Below are 17,562 nucleotides of genomic sequence, written 5' to 3' on the forward strand. Positions count from 1 at the left end.
CCTTAATTAAACCAACACATGGATCATCTCCTTTAAAATATGTAAAAAGGAACTTTGTTGCATGCCATTATTATGCACCCACTATAAGGCATCATTACAGATTTGTGACTCAAAACAGACAAATTATATCAAGCATTTGTCATTTACACTGAAAAAACTTAAATCTAAGCAAGTGAAATGTTTGTATATCAAGCCATTAATTAATCTTGTTTTCTTTATTGTAAGATTTGACATATCAAGACATGTGTTTAATAGTATGTTGCCTATTTAAAGAAATAAAATAAATTTTGCTTACCCCATTGGCAGAGTCTCTCTATCTGTTTTATTGGCTAAATAAAAGCAAAACAACTCCTTTTATCATATTTTTTTCTTGTTTTTCCAGGTATATTATTTGCACTGTGTAGGTGTTATGTTCTTAGCTGACTTTTCATGAACAGCACTGCACATTAAAAATTGGTACATGTTTGGGAAATTAATATTGTGCAGTTGGTAATTTTGTTACCTGCTCACAACAAAATTGACTGTTAAAGTAACATTTACCAAGTATACATATTTTAAATGTACACTTTTAATGATTAACATGATGATTTTTACAGTGTCCTGCCTAAAGAAATAGGGGTAGAAGGACAGGCAGAAGCATATAAAGATTAAGATAACTTTTCTTGGTTTTATGATTGTATTTTTTAATCTATCGTACACTCATTGTCATTGACACGTTTATAATAGTTTGATAATTATAAAGCTGGCCTCAACAATCACTTTTAAGGTAGCAGTTATTGCCCAACGCTTGAAATATTTTTGTAAAAACACGTTGTCTTTCTTTATTTTTCAAAAATTAGACAAAAGACTTAAAACACTCTAAAACATACTCTGTTTATCTTCTCGTAATTTATTAACCTTTAAAAGCGATGTTCAGCACTTTCGTATTTAATTTATGTCGCATGCTGTGGTTTCAAAGTCATTTTTAGCTGGGCTCGTTGTACGAATAAATGCTTACAAAATCTGCAATAAAAGTTTCGTAAACATTTGCAGTATTGTGAGTTGTTTGATCAACGGTCACTGACATGATTCTTTGCTTTCAGTTTTCATAGCTACGCTAATCAACTCCGCCCCTTTGATATGCTAATACGAACGGCGAAGAGCCACGCGGTACTTGTTTTTTTTTTTTTTCTTTTCTTTTTCCAGCCCTCTGTAGTACTGGCTCTCACAGTTCCCTCAGTTTGCGAGTGCACGTCAATGGGATGGTAGCAATGAAGTTCCCTCTGGGCTTGATTCTTTCCTGGACTCTGATAAACCTTTACAGCGGTAAGCGTTGCAATTTTTATTATTTAATTTATTTATCTTTTCAAAGTGTTTACAGTACAGTTTTTTTCTCTTTTCTTTATTGTGCTGGTGTTGTTTTATGCACTTGTGCACGTTATGTCGACATTGGCAGTCAGAGGCATGGGGGGTGACTATTACTGAGTCTTCGTGAGGTATGGAGCACCGAGTCACTACTGCCGAGTCTATGTTTGGGTCTTGGACATTTGGACACACGTGTTATTAGCCACTATAATAAAAATATACCGAGCTAATAACGTCAATGTTTATTTCGGAAAACGCGTGCAGATTGTACACTCAGGTCCCACTCCACCAAACTTTTGCTATTAAGTGTTATAGGAATACGGCGCTTGTCTCGGTGGTGGTTTCGCTGTCCGTTTGATAGCCTTTTGCCTTATTGTTGAATCTTACATTTTTACAGTGTCTTCAAATGTTGCACTGGGACTGGAGTTGCAAAGAGGTATCGCCAGGGAAGTTAACAGATCAATTACAGTTAGTAACATGATTCAGTGACTGGGTGAAGTGATGGTGCTCGCTGGGATCGTCATAAACGAATTGTTTTATTATTATTATTATTATTCCGACTGGAAACTTAACAGGGCTTCTGTTGAACCGCTGCAAACTGCACTAAACGGCGCGTGCCACTCTTTGTTTGTGTTGTCACAGTAACGGAGAGGCTATTCCGGGTTTGGGCCAAAAGGCGGCGGTGCACGAGCGCAGTTTATCACTATCCAGCATTCTCGTCGTCCCGCAGTGGTAGTGATTTGCTATGGACACTTTAACCCCTCATTCTCATCCACTTCTTTCCGCTTAACATTTAATAACAGTACACTTTGATGCCAAGCGCTGAAAACAAAACTTAAATGGGTTGAGTAAACCCATTATTTTGTTAAGTAATTATTTTATTATTTTTATCCAGTATTTTGCATAAGCGAATTGAAGACAGTGGCATCTATGATTAAAGTGAAACAGAGTTGGCATATTTTCAATGTTGTTATTAAATAATACCTACGGAAGGTGTGTCATCACAAATCTACTTTGACCCCGTCGTAATCAGCCCCACTTCAAAGCGATCATTGGTAACTAGTTTAAATCCTGTGCATCACATCATCCCGGGTCCGAGTATGAGTCCTGCTCAAGTCATTGTCTGTTTGTCTACGTGAGTTTTCCGTGGGGGTTCTGCTTGTCTTCCACATAACCAAAGCCAGAACAGATTGAGTACATTTGAGACTCAGATTGGCCTGTCATAAGTGTATGTTTTTAAATATGATTCACTGCGGAGTAGCACCATGCCAGATTTGGTTAGTCTCCAGACAAGGGAAGACTGCAAACTCCTCACAGACCAGACTAGGATATACAATGCACCTGCCCTAAATGCTACATCTCCATAGGACACCATTTTAAAACAGATCAGCAAAAATCCTATCAAATGAAATAAGCAGGTTTAAAAAGAATGCCTGGATTACATAGAATAAAATGTATTGCTGGTCATTACCCAAGTAGAAATTTGTTTGAATTAATGAATCTTCTTAAACTTTAACTATTTTTGTGGGCAGGGTCTGTATTCTGTTAATTATCACTCTTATAAAACGAAGAAGAGGCATTCTAAGTGAAAGTAAATATCTTTATTAAATACAGAATTAATATATATGTATACAGAACAAAAACTAGTAAAGGGTGCTTCAATGACAGAAATAGTCAAATAGTTATGAAAGTAGTTTCACAGACTGAGGTCAACCTAAGATACATCCTTGTGTCCCATAGTTACATTTCAGGACCCTGGTATTGCAAATAAAATTGAATGTGTTTATATATAAAGTAATGGATGGCAGACAGGGACTAGTGCTCCTGCTGGAATGGACTCCTTTTCTCGGACCTGGCAAATAGATATTAACAAAGGCAGGAGGTCTCCTGCCTACATAAGGATCAGGGCATAGGATGCTATATGAAGAATGTGTATGCTGGGATCTTGGCAGGAGTCAATGGAGGAACATTACCTTGCCGGGAGGCCAGTTTAAAGGAAGGATAGGGGGAGCTAGAGTATTACATGTTCCCCCAAACTGCTAGATGGCAAAATCCGTGGATGCATGTACATCAGTAGACACCTGCAGGGCATACTGGGAGATGTAGAACTGTACAGCTGGCCTGTGGAGGTCCTGGGTACCACCAGGGAGTCTTTAGGACTTATGATTGACCTGGAAGTACTTCCATTGGGCTGCGCCATGGTACCGGAACTTCTCCCGGGTCCGAGATGAAAGGAACCACCTTACCACATCCCGGTGAGTTGAAGTCGGAAGAAAAGGGGACAGCGTTCACTTGGCGGTGTGGAGGAGAACAAAAAGAAAAGAGGTATTACATGTTTCATCAAGTTCTCATCTGTGCTTAATCACATTAAGGATTGCTAAGTTTTGGAGCCTACCACAGCAACTGTGAGTGCAAGGCAGGAGACAGGGCAGGGCAGCACTCCATCACAGTGCCCACTCATGCACTCATCCATAGTAAGTGTCACACTGACTCGGAGAGAATGTCTAAACACCACACAGATGTCTGTATATGGGATTCTGTGCCACCAACAATTTATACATATACTGTATGTGTATCTAAATTTACATTAGATGGATAGTTTTGAAATCTGTTATATCTTAGATGAATTTAAGTTTTTGAGCATTCTATATATAATTATACTGCGTCTCAATCTAGTTTTTTTTCAGGATAGTTATCTACTGCTTTTTATGAGTGAGTAGAAGGACATAATTAATATCTGTGTGTTAATATTACTTTTGATTTTTAAAAATATGTTATAATCACATATATTATTGGGGGAATACATAGATAAATTAAATTGTGTGTTTTAGCACGTTACTTGTTAATTTACTGTAACTGTAATTTTGTGTAGGCTAACATTAAGTCTTGTCATCGGTTCATTTGTTAATTATAGTTTTTATTTATTCTGATTTTAAATGAATGTGTACATTAGTGTTTTGGTAACTAGGCACTTAAAACTATGTATGCATTCTACATTCTATATTTTCTATTAACTGTTAATAAGACATTCCCAATTTTGTCATTTAATTTGGTCAGTATTTGAGATAGATTTTGTAACTATGATTACTTGGCCATGGTTTATGTCTGGTTGCTAATGATTGCTGAAATGGTCATGTTTGTGTTTGTACAATAATACAAACTGCATTTATCTTTAGGAAAGTGTAAGATGTGAGGTTGGGCTTTTATAGTGAAATGCAATGACTGGTTGAATTAGCACAATAATGAATTGCTTATGCATTCCTACTTACGTATTTGCTTTTCTTGCTGTGTTAAGCCTAATACAAGTTACAGTAGTTGATAAATTTTATAAAATGATTGTATAAATTCTTAGAGCTTGCTAAACATCTGAGATGCAGAGCTTTCTTCATTTTAACTTTGTCTTTATTCTAGACCCTTACTCTTCTCTCCTACATCAGCCACTTATTCCTGTTTTTATTTCTGGTTAGATAATTAAAAAAATTCCCATAACTGTAAGAATAAGCTTGTTTGTATTTCATTTACTAGCTCTGTATTGTGTAGAGCTTTTTGCCCAGTGAACTGACTCGACTGACATTTGATATTATGGATGGTAGATGTACCATCGAAACTGTGAAACATCCTTCGGTTCAAGCTATTAATATTTTAGAGAGTGCTGGTCATCATTTATTAATTGAGCTGATCGCTAAAAAAGTAATTATCTTTTTTGTTTCTTGTGTCAGAAGGATAAACGTTTACTGAAACAATGAAGAAGTAATTATCTTTTTTATCTTGTATCTGAAGATTAGAAATTCACTAAAAATAGATGATTAAGATATTTTTTACATCTTAGATGTACTTGGACAATGTGATTTCTGTCTCAAAGTAAACTCAATGATAAGCAGCTGTCATATGCATTTTTACACTTATTTTGCTGCTGATTTATCACATTAATCACATTAATCGTGATTTTGATTTTGGTTTATGAAAGGCATGTCAGATGCTGAGAGGTAGAGAGATTTGTGTTTCATTTTGATAGATAGATTATCCTGATTCACTAAAACCCTGTTTGTGCCTATTTTATTTGTATAAACCACAAATTAGAACTGATCCATTATTTTGTTGGTAAGACCACCGGTCCACTGCCTTAGGAAAATGTAACATTTGTGTTCAAGAAAGAGGAGCAATATAATGGTCTTGCATGACTGCTTTCCTTTCCATCACATTCTAGAATTTCAGCTTACAATGAACCCAGGTCTTGTATTTCACTGTTATTGAACCACTATATATACGTCTCAAACAGGTTGAAAAAACGTGGACTGATTTTAATTATTGTTTCTACTGTGATGTAAAGTATTAAGTTTTGTTTTTGTTTCTGAGTGCTAAAAAACTAATAGAATTGTACATGTTCCACTTCTACACAAAATGCCTATCTTTCACAAGCTAGACATTTTCACTCCTCAGTGCCCATATTTAAGTCTTCCCTTTTTGAAATAAAATTGCAAAGAACAATGTACACCATCTATAGTACCCATAGCACAACATTCTGAGAATCCAGTGTAGCAGCTTTGGTGGTGAAATCCATATGGGAAAAATTGATTAAAGAGTAAATGTGAGCAAATGTTGTGAAGAGTAGTGAACAAGTGGCAAGCAAGCAGTTTCATATAACTGAAGAGGAACTAAGTAGGAAGGTAAGCAAGCACAAAGGTAGTGTTTTGTTATGAGCAATGCAAACTAGTTGGACTAGTTTGTGCATAAAATTATCCCAAAGTCATATATGATCTTTTGAAGGTTTACAATCAGAAACATTACAATAGGGTTATATATTATCTCAAGTATTAATGCTTAGAACACTCATAATAAAGGAAAAAGTGAAAATAAAGTTGTTAATAAACTATAGTACTTTTAAAATAAAAATCCTCATCAAGCCTGCAGTGGACAAGCTACTAAACAGCCTGCATCCATTTATTTGCTAATTGTGGTCAGGGCCAAAGAGGGTAGGTGACCATCCCAGGATCAATGGCAATAAGGCCAGAGTCTATTCTAGACTGTCACAAAATCAGTAGGTTTCAGTATTAGAAATACTTCTTACTTTGGGTTAAGCTTTCAGCTTGAATTACTCTGTGTAGTTTAAGCATGTTCTACTAGGTGAGTTAACCTCTGCACTTACATGAATGAGGAATAAACCTCAGAGGAAGCAAGTTTGAGAGAAGATAGTTTGGCAAGCTAAGGATATAACATAGTATTAGTATAGTAATACTAGCCATGTGCGCCCAACTATGTTGCGCATGTTAAAGTTGTCTGTGAAGGGTTCCCTGTTTAAACGCGGCTGCCAGTCGTGAACTGGGCCCTTCGTCGCACAGCATTATGATTTTTTATAAGGGAAACAGAATTACAAAACAAAACCCTTGGACATTGATTCGATAGGAACAGCCTACTCAGAATCACTGTCCGAATAGTAATTATGTGGTGGTGGAGGAGCATTTCTGCTTCTCTCCATTCACAGTCCGTCTCGTTTTCATGATGCTGTCGTTTCCTCTCACGATCTCTTCTCAACCTTTCTCCAATCTGGCAGGTTGTTTTGTGGCAATCCAAAGAGTAAGGCAATATACACGGAGCAATGGTTATAAAAGGGGGACACATAGGTATCCAGGCTCTTTAAAGCATAAATAGGGATCACTTCACTGACATGTGAGCAAGCCACGGTACAACTGTGAGACGCGCAGCACTCGCCGGCTACAACATAACAATAATAATTTCCGGAACGTGCTGTTACGTTGTCATTCATTTTACCCACTGTCTTTCTTTCATTCATATGTTACGTAGGCACGTACCTTTTATCTTCGGCAATCTCATTCTCTAACCAGGCCTCAGGAGCTAACCAGCGTAACACTGTCCACCACCCCTTTTGTTATTCCGGCACATTGTTGACATCCGTGAGTAACAACAACGTACTAAACTGGAAGGTGGTCTACGCATGCGTGGAATTCGCAGACAAACAAAGATCAAGATCCAAATGAAGATTATATATAAAGATTAGTTAATTTAAAGCACAACAATATGTTTAGTTTGAATGTCTGTGTTTTGAGGTGTGACTGGAGTACTACAGTCTTCAGTAGTATAAGCCTGGAGGAGATTCTTAATGCAATGCCTAAGTTTTAGCTGTCTCTCTACTGCCATCTAGTGCTTCTTCTTCTAATTCATTTGCGGACAAACAAAGATCAAGATCCAAATGAAGATTATATATAGAGATAAACATCAGGTGTTAAAAAGCAATTAATCATAGCATAAGAGCAATTAAAATAAAGAAAACTTAGAAAATACATTTGAAATTGTGCACTTTAAGCAATGACACATTGTAATATGTTTCAGACAAGATAGTGCCACAATTAAATAGTAATGGTACATTAATGTGTAGTATATTTTGTAATCTTTGACTGTTTACATCTTATAACAGCTAATCATTTAACAGTATACTTTAATATAGTCAGTTGTGACTGTCCTTTTAGATGTACTTTAAGCAGCATATTTCAGTAAACGTACGTAAGAAAGGCATCAAACCAACTGGTAATAGTAGCTGTACTTAAATTGTGTTAAGCTCCTTAATTAGCAGTTGACTAACTTACAGAAATTGCTACCATGCCTACTGTGGTGGTTTGCTTAGAACAGTGCTTTCCTAGTTCAGTCCTGATTGACCCCTGTAGCTGCACGTTTTTGTTCTAACCAATTACACAATTTGGGTCTTTTATTTCTACAATTGATCTCATTGTTTGATTAGATGGTCTTTTTTCTTTTTCATACTTTGCATTCAGAAAAAAATTGATCTCATTGTTTGATTAGATGGTCTTTTGTCTGAATGCAAATTATGAAAAAGAAATTGAGGGCAAATAACATAGAATGATGAAGGGCAGCAGCTCCCTCGGTGTCAGAGCCACTAACATTCTCATTTGTAAATAATATCTTAAATTACTAGAACACTTGGAAAAGTAGAATGAAAATCACAATAATGGTAATGATGATGAAAATCTTAAAATTTCTCAAAGTAACATGCAGAAATGCTTTCTGCATTCAAATAAAAATTCAACAAAACTAATTCTAACTAATTTATATGTTTTTCTATACCAGATCATAGAAGCTGAAAATAACAGTTTGCTTAATTGAAGTTGAGTTTAATTAAAAAAACAGAAATTGTTTATAATTGATCCTGCAGCCACAGGGCTTACACAAGACAGAAGTTGGGAACCACTGTACTCAAGGTTGCTAAGCCCTTCTGTGGTGGTAGCTACCACAACACTTGGCTTACCCTAGATGGGTAGTACTTTATATGGGAAGTACTTTAGTTTTGTAGGTTGAGAGCATAAGTGAAATCTGATATATGCTTTCTTTTCCTTGGGAATGCCATGTCTAGAAAAAAAATAACTGATAGACATGGTACTAGTGTTGTATAAACAGAGTATAAGAACATAATGACCTAAGACACAGCGAAAGAACATACTAAAATTTCTTTTATCTTTCTCAATGACACTGCTAAACCATGTATTTTCTTAGCTTGTTTTCTTTTAAACAAGGTGCTGGCACTTTAATACTTCACATTCACTTAAAAAGGGGGCTTATGAACCACTGAGCTAATTGTACAATAATAATGACTGCAAACAGATTGAAATCAATGACTGATCAAATGGTGCTCCTATTGTGGTGATAAACATATGATGATCCTACTATATACTAACATAGCTTGACCACATAGATACCATGGAAAGTCGTATCTGGGTAATTGCAGTCCTAAACTAACAGCAGAATACAGTAGATGTTAGCTTGTGGTTACATATTGCAAACCGTGACATGGTCTTGTACTTCTGTAACACAGGACACACAAAAGCAGAGCTATACATGCTAACTTGGTTGTGCTATTTAGACATGCGGCAGCATATTTTCAGATTCTGAAGCTAGTTATTTGAACTTACAGAGAAGACATACAAGCTCTACAGAGGAAGGTTCACAGCTTGGAACTGCAACTGGCCCGGTAGTTCAAATGCTAGAACACTAACTTTGACTCACTTGACAGTTTATCTGCTTTAAGAAGCATGTTTTCTTAAAAGTTGTTGATGTTTTTGTTGGCTGTCGCTCAAAATACAGTAGGTGACGATACAGAGAAGACCAGTTAGAAATACGCTCTTCAGTGTTATCCTGGGCAGCAGTTCCAATCTTCATGTCTGTGGCTTTTACTTTGTTGTTGTGATTGTCAAAAACTGGTAGTCTGTACATTCAGATCGTTTGTGGTGGTTTAAGGAGACCTACTTCCCTGTGAAAATATATAAAGGAAACTACTATATTGCAAAGGTTCCTAAAAGCTAGTATTTATGTATTATTAGAACTAGCCAGGAGTTTGTGAAAATGACAGGTTTGCTAACTGATTACTTGAGTAATTGAGTCTTGTTTTACCATTCCTGACTACGTAATCAGTAGTTCTACTAGTTTCTGTTTACCCTAGTAACTATGGTGCTGGACTGTAAATCACAATGTTGCTGCCTAGTCTAGTCCAAACCACTGACTCATTGTCCGACCCTTAGCTTATCACTTAAACCCCCAATTCTTTAGTTGTAAATACATATTGAAATTATTTCCACCATTATGATCTGTATTTCAAGGCAGATAAATGGAATGAAAATAACATTCATATTTTTATTTCCAGACATATGCCTTCTTTTTTTTTTGTTCTTTATTTCGCCTTATACGATTTCTTGTATTAGGAATTTGTTAGTTTTCGCATACCCCTTGGAGTCAGAGCGCAGGGTCAGCCATTGTACAGCGCCCCTGGAGCAATTACAGGTTAAGGGTCTTGCTCAAGGGCCCAGCAGAGTAGGATCTCTTTTGGCAGTGACGGGGATTTGAACCGGCAACCTTCGGGATACCAGCGCAGATCCTTAGCCTCAGAGCCACCACTCCACAGCTGTTTGCACTTTTATACCTGTAGCATGGATTATAATGAGACAAACATTTCACATCACTGTGTTAAAATGTGGCCCATCCTTCTTCATCTATTTCATTTCATACCTCATTAAACACGTACAAAATACTCTTCATCATTTCATTATTTGTAAAATGCTGTAAATTGGCAGTATCTTGTGAGTATTTGGACATAAATCCAGCTGACCTTCCATTACTATAGACATATTTTAAAAGCAGCATGATTAGTTTGTTAAACACTATGCAACATGGTGCAAAAACTACATTTGTGGTGTTATTTATGAAGATTTGTGATTAGATTGTCTATGCATTAACTTGATGCATTTACAGTTTCCATCTAAATGGATGTTGTGTATGAAAACAAAGTATAATTCCATCTTCATTTTATCTTGCAGCAACATAAGTGTTGCTGTTTTTATTCGCTGTAATGATTGGGTTTTTCTAGAAAAGCTAACAAAACATAGCATTGCTTGTTTTATCCATTTTATACACTGCACATTTCCAAAATACTGTCCTCAAATGCAGTGTGAAATGGATCATTATTTTGCTGACAAAAACATTTCTTATTGTTTCCTTATAGCATATTTTGTTACAAGGTTAGCAGTGTCTGAATTTGGTAAGGAAATGGTAGTAACTATGTTAAATAGGACATCAGAAGAAACTAGGGGATTTTTTTAAACATCGTTTTTGTTTTGTTTGTGTCTTTTTTTACATGCGAATAACTGATATCAGTCAAATAAGGTACACTCTTAACATTATAACATTATTTATTATCAGAGCCATTATAAATACATTTCTTATTTGGATAGAAAAAGAGCCGATGTTTACAGAACGATAATCTGTGCTTTCCTTGAAGATTCTATGGAGTAAGCATAGAATACAATCCATTAAAAAACTTTTTGATAATTTCTCATTATTTTGTATATTATCCATAATCATTCACTAACCAAGTATGAATTGCCATTTTGCAAATGTAAGCATTTTTAAATCTATCAACTGAAAGAAAGTAGATCATTTTAATTTTGCAGAGTTGCAGGCTTACTGTACGTTTCAGCTTACAATTTAGTATTACTGCCACAACAGCAGGTTTAGTCAGCTCTACGTTCATTTTAGTTACTTGTTGCAGGAGACTGAGGCCTTTTCATGCAGTGGTCCAGGGGCACAGTGAAGTGTAGGTTAGGTTTGTGGTAATTAATTTATTGCTCACTCACTATGTTTATTTTACTTATAATTGATATGATTTAAAACCTCATTTTCTATCTTACTTTAGTCTGATGTAAATTACCTTTTATTATGAAACTCAGTTTACTTAAGTGTATATAACAAACTTTCCCAAAGTAGGATTTGGAAGCATTCATCTTGTTTTAGCATTATTGTGGGTTATTATATTTAATGTAGTTTTATATGATGGAAGAGCAAACAAATCCAGTATAACAAAAAAAAGAATATATGAAGGAAACTTGGCACTTAAAAATAAACACACAACCATTTGAAAGTAACTTTGTTCTCTGTATATGGGAAATTAGCTATAAGAAAAAGCACATCTTTAAATTTAATGTAAACCACTGGGGCATTTCAAAAAGATTACTAATTAGTTATTGTTACTATATAGGCATGACCAGTGGTGAAAAAATTAAATTGTGAGCCAGGTGGGTTTATGTTCTATTACTGATTAATTATCTAAATCCCTAAGAAGTACTTCATAGAGCAATTAAAAATACTTTAGTATGGAGCTGACTGTGCAAGGTGACATATTGTTAGTTGCATGAAAAATACTATAGATGCAGTTAAAATATATAAATTGAGCTGACTGTTCCAATAAGGAATTTTGGCAGTTGTTTGTGAACATGTCATATTTCATAAGGTTATTTACACAGTTTGTTAAAAAGAACCACTTTTGTCTACATTTTCAACAATATGACCTGTTGATGAGAAAGCTAGGTTTGGCACTGAAAGCTGCATTCAGTTTTTTCCACAAGAGCATAGTAGATTCTTTAGTTTTTAATGGATTGTGAGCAACCATATTTTTGTTCACCATATAACTGTTTTGTGCCATTTCAACATGCTTTCTCTCTGCCTTTACCACCTTTTTGTTTAATGGAAAAAAGGTTAGGGTAGCATGGTGAAGCAATAGTTACCATTGCTGCCCTGCAGCTCCAGTGGGCCTAGGATTTTATCTCCTGCCAGATTTCCATCTCTCTGGAATCAGCACATTCTCTCTGTGTCCATGTGCATTCTTCCCTTATGACCCTGATTTCCTTCCATGTTTCAAGGATGTTGACTGGTGTCTTTGTGTTGTTCCCGTTTGAGCGATTTTGGCCAATAGTATTAGTGTTCTCCACAGGGTAGCAAATAATTTTTAAGGAGCATTTTTTACCCCACTTATTGAAATAAAGATACATTATATAACCAAATAGGGGCATTGTGTAAAGCATATAAAATAACATTTTACCATATCAGAATAGTGAAGGTAAGTTATCTAAATTTGTTAATAGCTGAACAAATTAAAAATTAAGAACTGTGCAGACTCAATTTCCTTTCATTTTTAAGAAACAATTTTTTGAAAGCTTAAAATAATATATTGGTTCCATCCATCCATTCATTCATCCATTGATTTTCCTAACCCTCTTATCCAGGGCTGGGATTTGGAGAAGCAGCAGCTTATCCTAGCAATCATTGGGTGCAAGGCAGTCAATCAGAAGAAAACATGTTGTTTCATATAAGTTGATAATACTTAAAGTGTTTCAGACTCAGGACGAATTTGCTAAAGTCAAATACAGTGCACCATAAACGGTCAATTGTCACTTGATAGTTTTAATGCACATTACAATTACCACATTAATTTTGCTAAAGATACACTATTTATTTTAAAAGTGCTAAAGTGTTGCTGGCTTTGTGTTTAAAATGCCCACATTTCAGCCAGTTATCCACAACAGTCCATTAGACATGAAGATACTATAACAGCGGGTGGGATGACAGCAGTGATGCGCTTTAAGTGGCACATGTCACTGGCTGCATGGAATTAAAGGACTACAATGACCAGAGTTAGTCTCTCCAGGCTGACATCAAGAGGGATAGTGAATGGTAAAGGATGAAATGAAGAAAGAAATAATTTGAAGGCGTGTTGAGTGAGAGGAAGAGGGGGCAGCATAAATTTATTACTTGGCAGCATGAATTTATTACTAAATAGGAAAGTAACTACACTGAACAATGCAGCCACTGTGGCCTTCCAGTATCTCAGTTTGACTCCCCTATTATAGAATTGTTTATAGTACGGCATACACATTTACTATAAGTAACATTAGAGTGTACACCATACTAAAAAAATTATAGTAAAACAGAAATGATCTGTGAGCCTGTGCCTTAGAAGTGGATTAGAAAGTATGAATATTGTTTTTCATTATACCTGTTAGCTCAGTTTAAAACCTTTATATATGCTCACATACAACAAAGTTAACGAAACACTACAAGTTACTGTCTACAAGAAAGTGAAATTGTGTTTTTCATGGTTGTAAATTTAGACGCATAGCTGTGATCATTTAGCAATGTAGATGTCAGGAAGCACCCTGATTGTTATAAATACATAAAAATATATTTAATAGATTGACATATCACTTGGCTGTTACACTGCATGATCACTGTCCTTTTTGTGATCCTTTTGCCTAACATTTTTGGACCACATGTAGTCAGTGGATCATATTTCCTTAACTATTGATGTAAGTTTTGAACTTGTTAGATGTGGAAATTAACCAATTCATAAACAATTGACATGTAATACTTGAAAAGCTACATATCCTTTATATTTTCCCCCTCCACTACATATCCTTTACCAGCAACCCCATGATTCTCGAAAGAATCGCAAATCCAAGACTGGCAATCACTTTCTGTTCCCTCCGATATTTGTAGGGATGAAATATCATGGAGGGTGGGTGCGTCCACAGTGCCACTCACAGTATGGTGGCAACGTTGACGTACGATTCTGCTAGTCATGAGGCGTGTTTCAGAAGCGCGTTGTAGGCGCCTTCGTGTATTGTTTTTATCCATGCAGTCTCGCTTTTGGCAGCGGTGGTAGTGTGAACGACTTGCCTGTTGCCTCTGGCATCTGTGCATATATACTGTACAACCCAGCGTGCACGCGGCACTCATAATAAACGCTTTTCCAGCAGGGTGATCTACCACGTCCGCATCACAATTTATGTACTCCATCAGCGACTTGTAGTTATCAGCCCTCAGTGCAGGTTGGTTGTTTTTAATCCATTGGAGATCATGTGATTGTGCTCGAACGTAAACATCACCTATGTATTGTTGAGTTAGCTTTCCCGCATTGATTAATGGATTAAACTCGTCTCTCACTGAGAGTCTGTAGAACAAATATCCTTTCATTGATACCAGTGATCTTCTCTGTGCTTGATTTGTTTTATATCTGCAAATTCCAGCACTCCATCCTTCCTGGCCAGTTGGAAACAAAATGGGGTATGTCAAAGTATCAAGTTTAGGTTGGTTGGTTCCATCAGGACATAAATGCATGACAATATCGCGGCGAAACGGAGGCTCACCGTCTTTACTTTGAGACACAATTGCCACTTCATTAACGATGGGAACATTGTATCGTCTTGGATCCTGTTCTTTGTCCTTTATTAGCACTACAGTCATCCCTCACCTATCGCGGGGGTTACGTTCCAGAGCCCCCCGCGATAGGTGAAAATCCGCGAAGTAGCGACCTATATTTATTTTATTATTTATACATATTTTAAGGCTTTATAAACCCTTCCCACACTCTTATAAACCTTTCTCACTCTCTTGTTAACCTTTCCCACACTCTTATAAACACTTCCTATGCTCTTAAACACTTTCTACATTCTTAAACACCGCAGACCAACACTGCACACTGCACGCAGCGATCAGACGTCGGTGTGTCTGCACTCGCTTTGTGAAGGGGGGCAGCTGAACTCACACTGAGCAGAAATGGACTTTGTGCTGCTTCTGCCAAAATGCCTGCTTGTCGCTCTGCGCGTTCAGAAGGAGGAGGAGGAGTGTGTATGTGGGGGTGTGAGGGCTGAACGCACTGCACGTTCAGAAGGAGGAGGAGGAGTGTGTGTGGGGGTGTGAGGGCTGAACGCACATTCGCTCAAACCCCCCCACCCCGGAGGCGCAGTACGCTCCTGCTACTTCGCATTGTCAAGGGGGTGGGGAGCTGAATGAACGCTAAGGAGAAGTGTACTTTGTGCTGGCTTTGTGCTGCTTGTCGCTCTGCGTGTCAATAATTTTAAAGCGTTGTATTTTCCTGTCTCACTGTCTTGTCTTGCGTGAAGTTAAAATGTTTTATAATAGTGAGATGTTACTCATATTCTTAGCCCGACATCCACATATCATATGTGTTAACAAAGTGTGTTTTATAAGTTTACATGTGTTTAAAGCATGTGGGATGGGTATTTTAAGGCTTAAACTATAAAAATGTTTATTTATATGGTCTTTCTATATTGCGGATTTTCTCCTGTTGCTGATGGGTCTGGAACATAACTTAAGCGATAGGCGGGCAATCACTTGTATTTAAAAACCCGCGAAGTCGTGAATCCGTGAAAAGTGAACCGCGAAGTAGCGAGGGATTACTGTACGGCAATTTTAGTTGGTGCCACACTGTCCGCCCCTGCTTTTGTAATGGCTTCTTTTTCAACCTCATGTAGCATTTTTATAGAGTTTGCTAATGGGTGATTGTTTATGACTTCAGCTACGTTTCTCATTATTAGCTCTGTGCATTGCTTGTTTTCAGGAAGGTTCATTCGTTGATAAACTGCGTCATCTAGATCTAACACATACATTTGGGCACATTTGCGGTGGCGATTTGGCTCAGGGTGCACTGTTTCAATCGGATGCAATATTTGTCCACACACGCGAAAGCAGTATGGGCCATTCCCAGGTGGTGGCTTGATATTTACCCCGGTAGATGCAAAGGCAAATGAACTATTGTAGGATGTAATGCATTCCATAAAGCTTTTACTTATCCAAAAGGAGGCAGCTTAACTTGACCTTTTTGACAACAACGTGTAGCCCTTCTGCAGTTTCTTTTTGGATCCGTGCCTCTCTTGCATGTAGTGTTTCAGAAGCGCGTTGTAGGCGCCTTCGTTCATTGTTTTCATCCATACGGGCTCGGTTTTGTGTTTCGTTTTGGAGCCGTGACTTCTTTGCTTCTGGTGTTTGTGAGGCGCGTTGTAGGAGCCTCCGTTTATTGTTTTTATCCATGCGGTCTCGTTTTTGTTTCTCTGGTACTGAATTACCGTTATGTGATTCAAACATGCCACACAGACTGCAGGCACAGTGGATTAGAGCAAGTTTAGTTTACAGGTTGTGTTGTTTGGGCGCCACCTACTGACTCTGGGAAACCGCTGCGTTTGACTCTGGGGCGCCACGGCGCAGTGCGCATGCGCTTCGGTGCGTCCGCCGTGCATAAATTAAACTGTGGTTTAGTAATATAGATATTTTTCCTCTCCTTCCCTTCAGAAAATCACCAGAAGGACTGGTTGTACTGAGAGGGCAATCTTGTAGCTAAGTACAGCTCTAACACCATCCTCAAGTTTGCTAACGATACCACTGTAATAGGTCTGATCAGCGAGGACGATGAGATGGCCTGCAGGGAGGAGGTCAGACTTCTGGCACAATGGTGTCAGGACAACAACCTCACTCTCAATGTTAGCAAAACTAAGGAGATGATTGTGGATTTTCCCAAACAGGCAACAGAACACAGCCCCATCTACATTGGGGGTGAGGCTGTGAAGCAGGTCAGCAGCTTTAGGTTCCTCAGAGTCACCCTCACTGATGACCTTAAATGGGCAAGTCACACTGCGGCAGTAGTCAAGAAAGCCCAACGCCTCTACTTCCTCAGGAGTCTGAGTAAGGCCCGGATGTCCCCCACACCCCGGTGCAGATTCTACAGGTGTACTTGTGGAATCCATCCTGACAGGATGCATCACATCCTGGTACTGCAACTGCTCAGTTTAGGACTGCAGAGCTCTGCAGCGTGTGGTGAATACAGTACAGCACACAGCTCCCTGCGATCCATGACATCCACACTACACACTGTCTCAGGAAAGTGAACCGTATCAGGTGGGACCCCAGCCACACTGCACTATCACTTTCACCCTCCTCCCATCTGGGAAGCGACTAAAGTGAATTCGGATGCACACCTCCAGGTTCAGGAACAGTTTCTCCCCAACTGAAATCAGATTCATGAACAATCAGTAACCTTGTGTCACCTCCACTGCTACCTGCACATATACT

General features: G+C 37.7%; 1 protein-coding gene across 1 annotated transcript in view; it reads left to right on the top strand.

The window, feature by feature from the left end:
* The first annotated feature begins 1,198 nt into the window (after positions 1-1,198).
* Positions 1,199-17,562, top strand: part of kita (KIT proto-oncogene, receptor tyrosine kinase a) — a 75,594-nt gene continuing 59,230 nt past the window's right edge. The window contains exon 1 of the mRNA XM_028802231.2: positions 1,199-1,305. Within this exon, the coding sequence (XP_028658064.1) occupies positions 1,242-1,305 (64 nt within the window). The 5' untranslated portion in view covers positions 1,199-1,241. The remainder of the gene's footprint in view (positions 1,306-17,562) is intronic.

This window comes from Erpetoichthys calabaricus, chromosome 5 (genome assembly GCF_900747795.2).
Source record: "Erpetoichthys calabaricus chromosome 5, fErpCal1.3, whole genome shotgun sequence".
Classification (NCBI taxonomy): domain Eukaryota; kingdom Metazoa; phylum Chordata; class Cladistia; order Polypteriformes; family Polypteridae; genus Erpetoichthys; species Erpetoichthys calabaricus.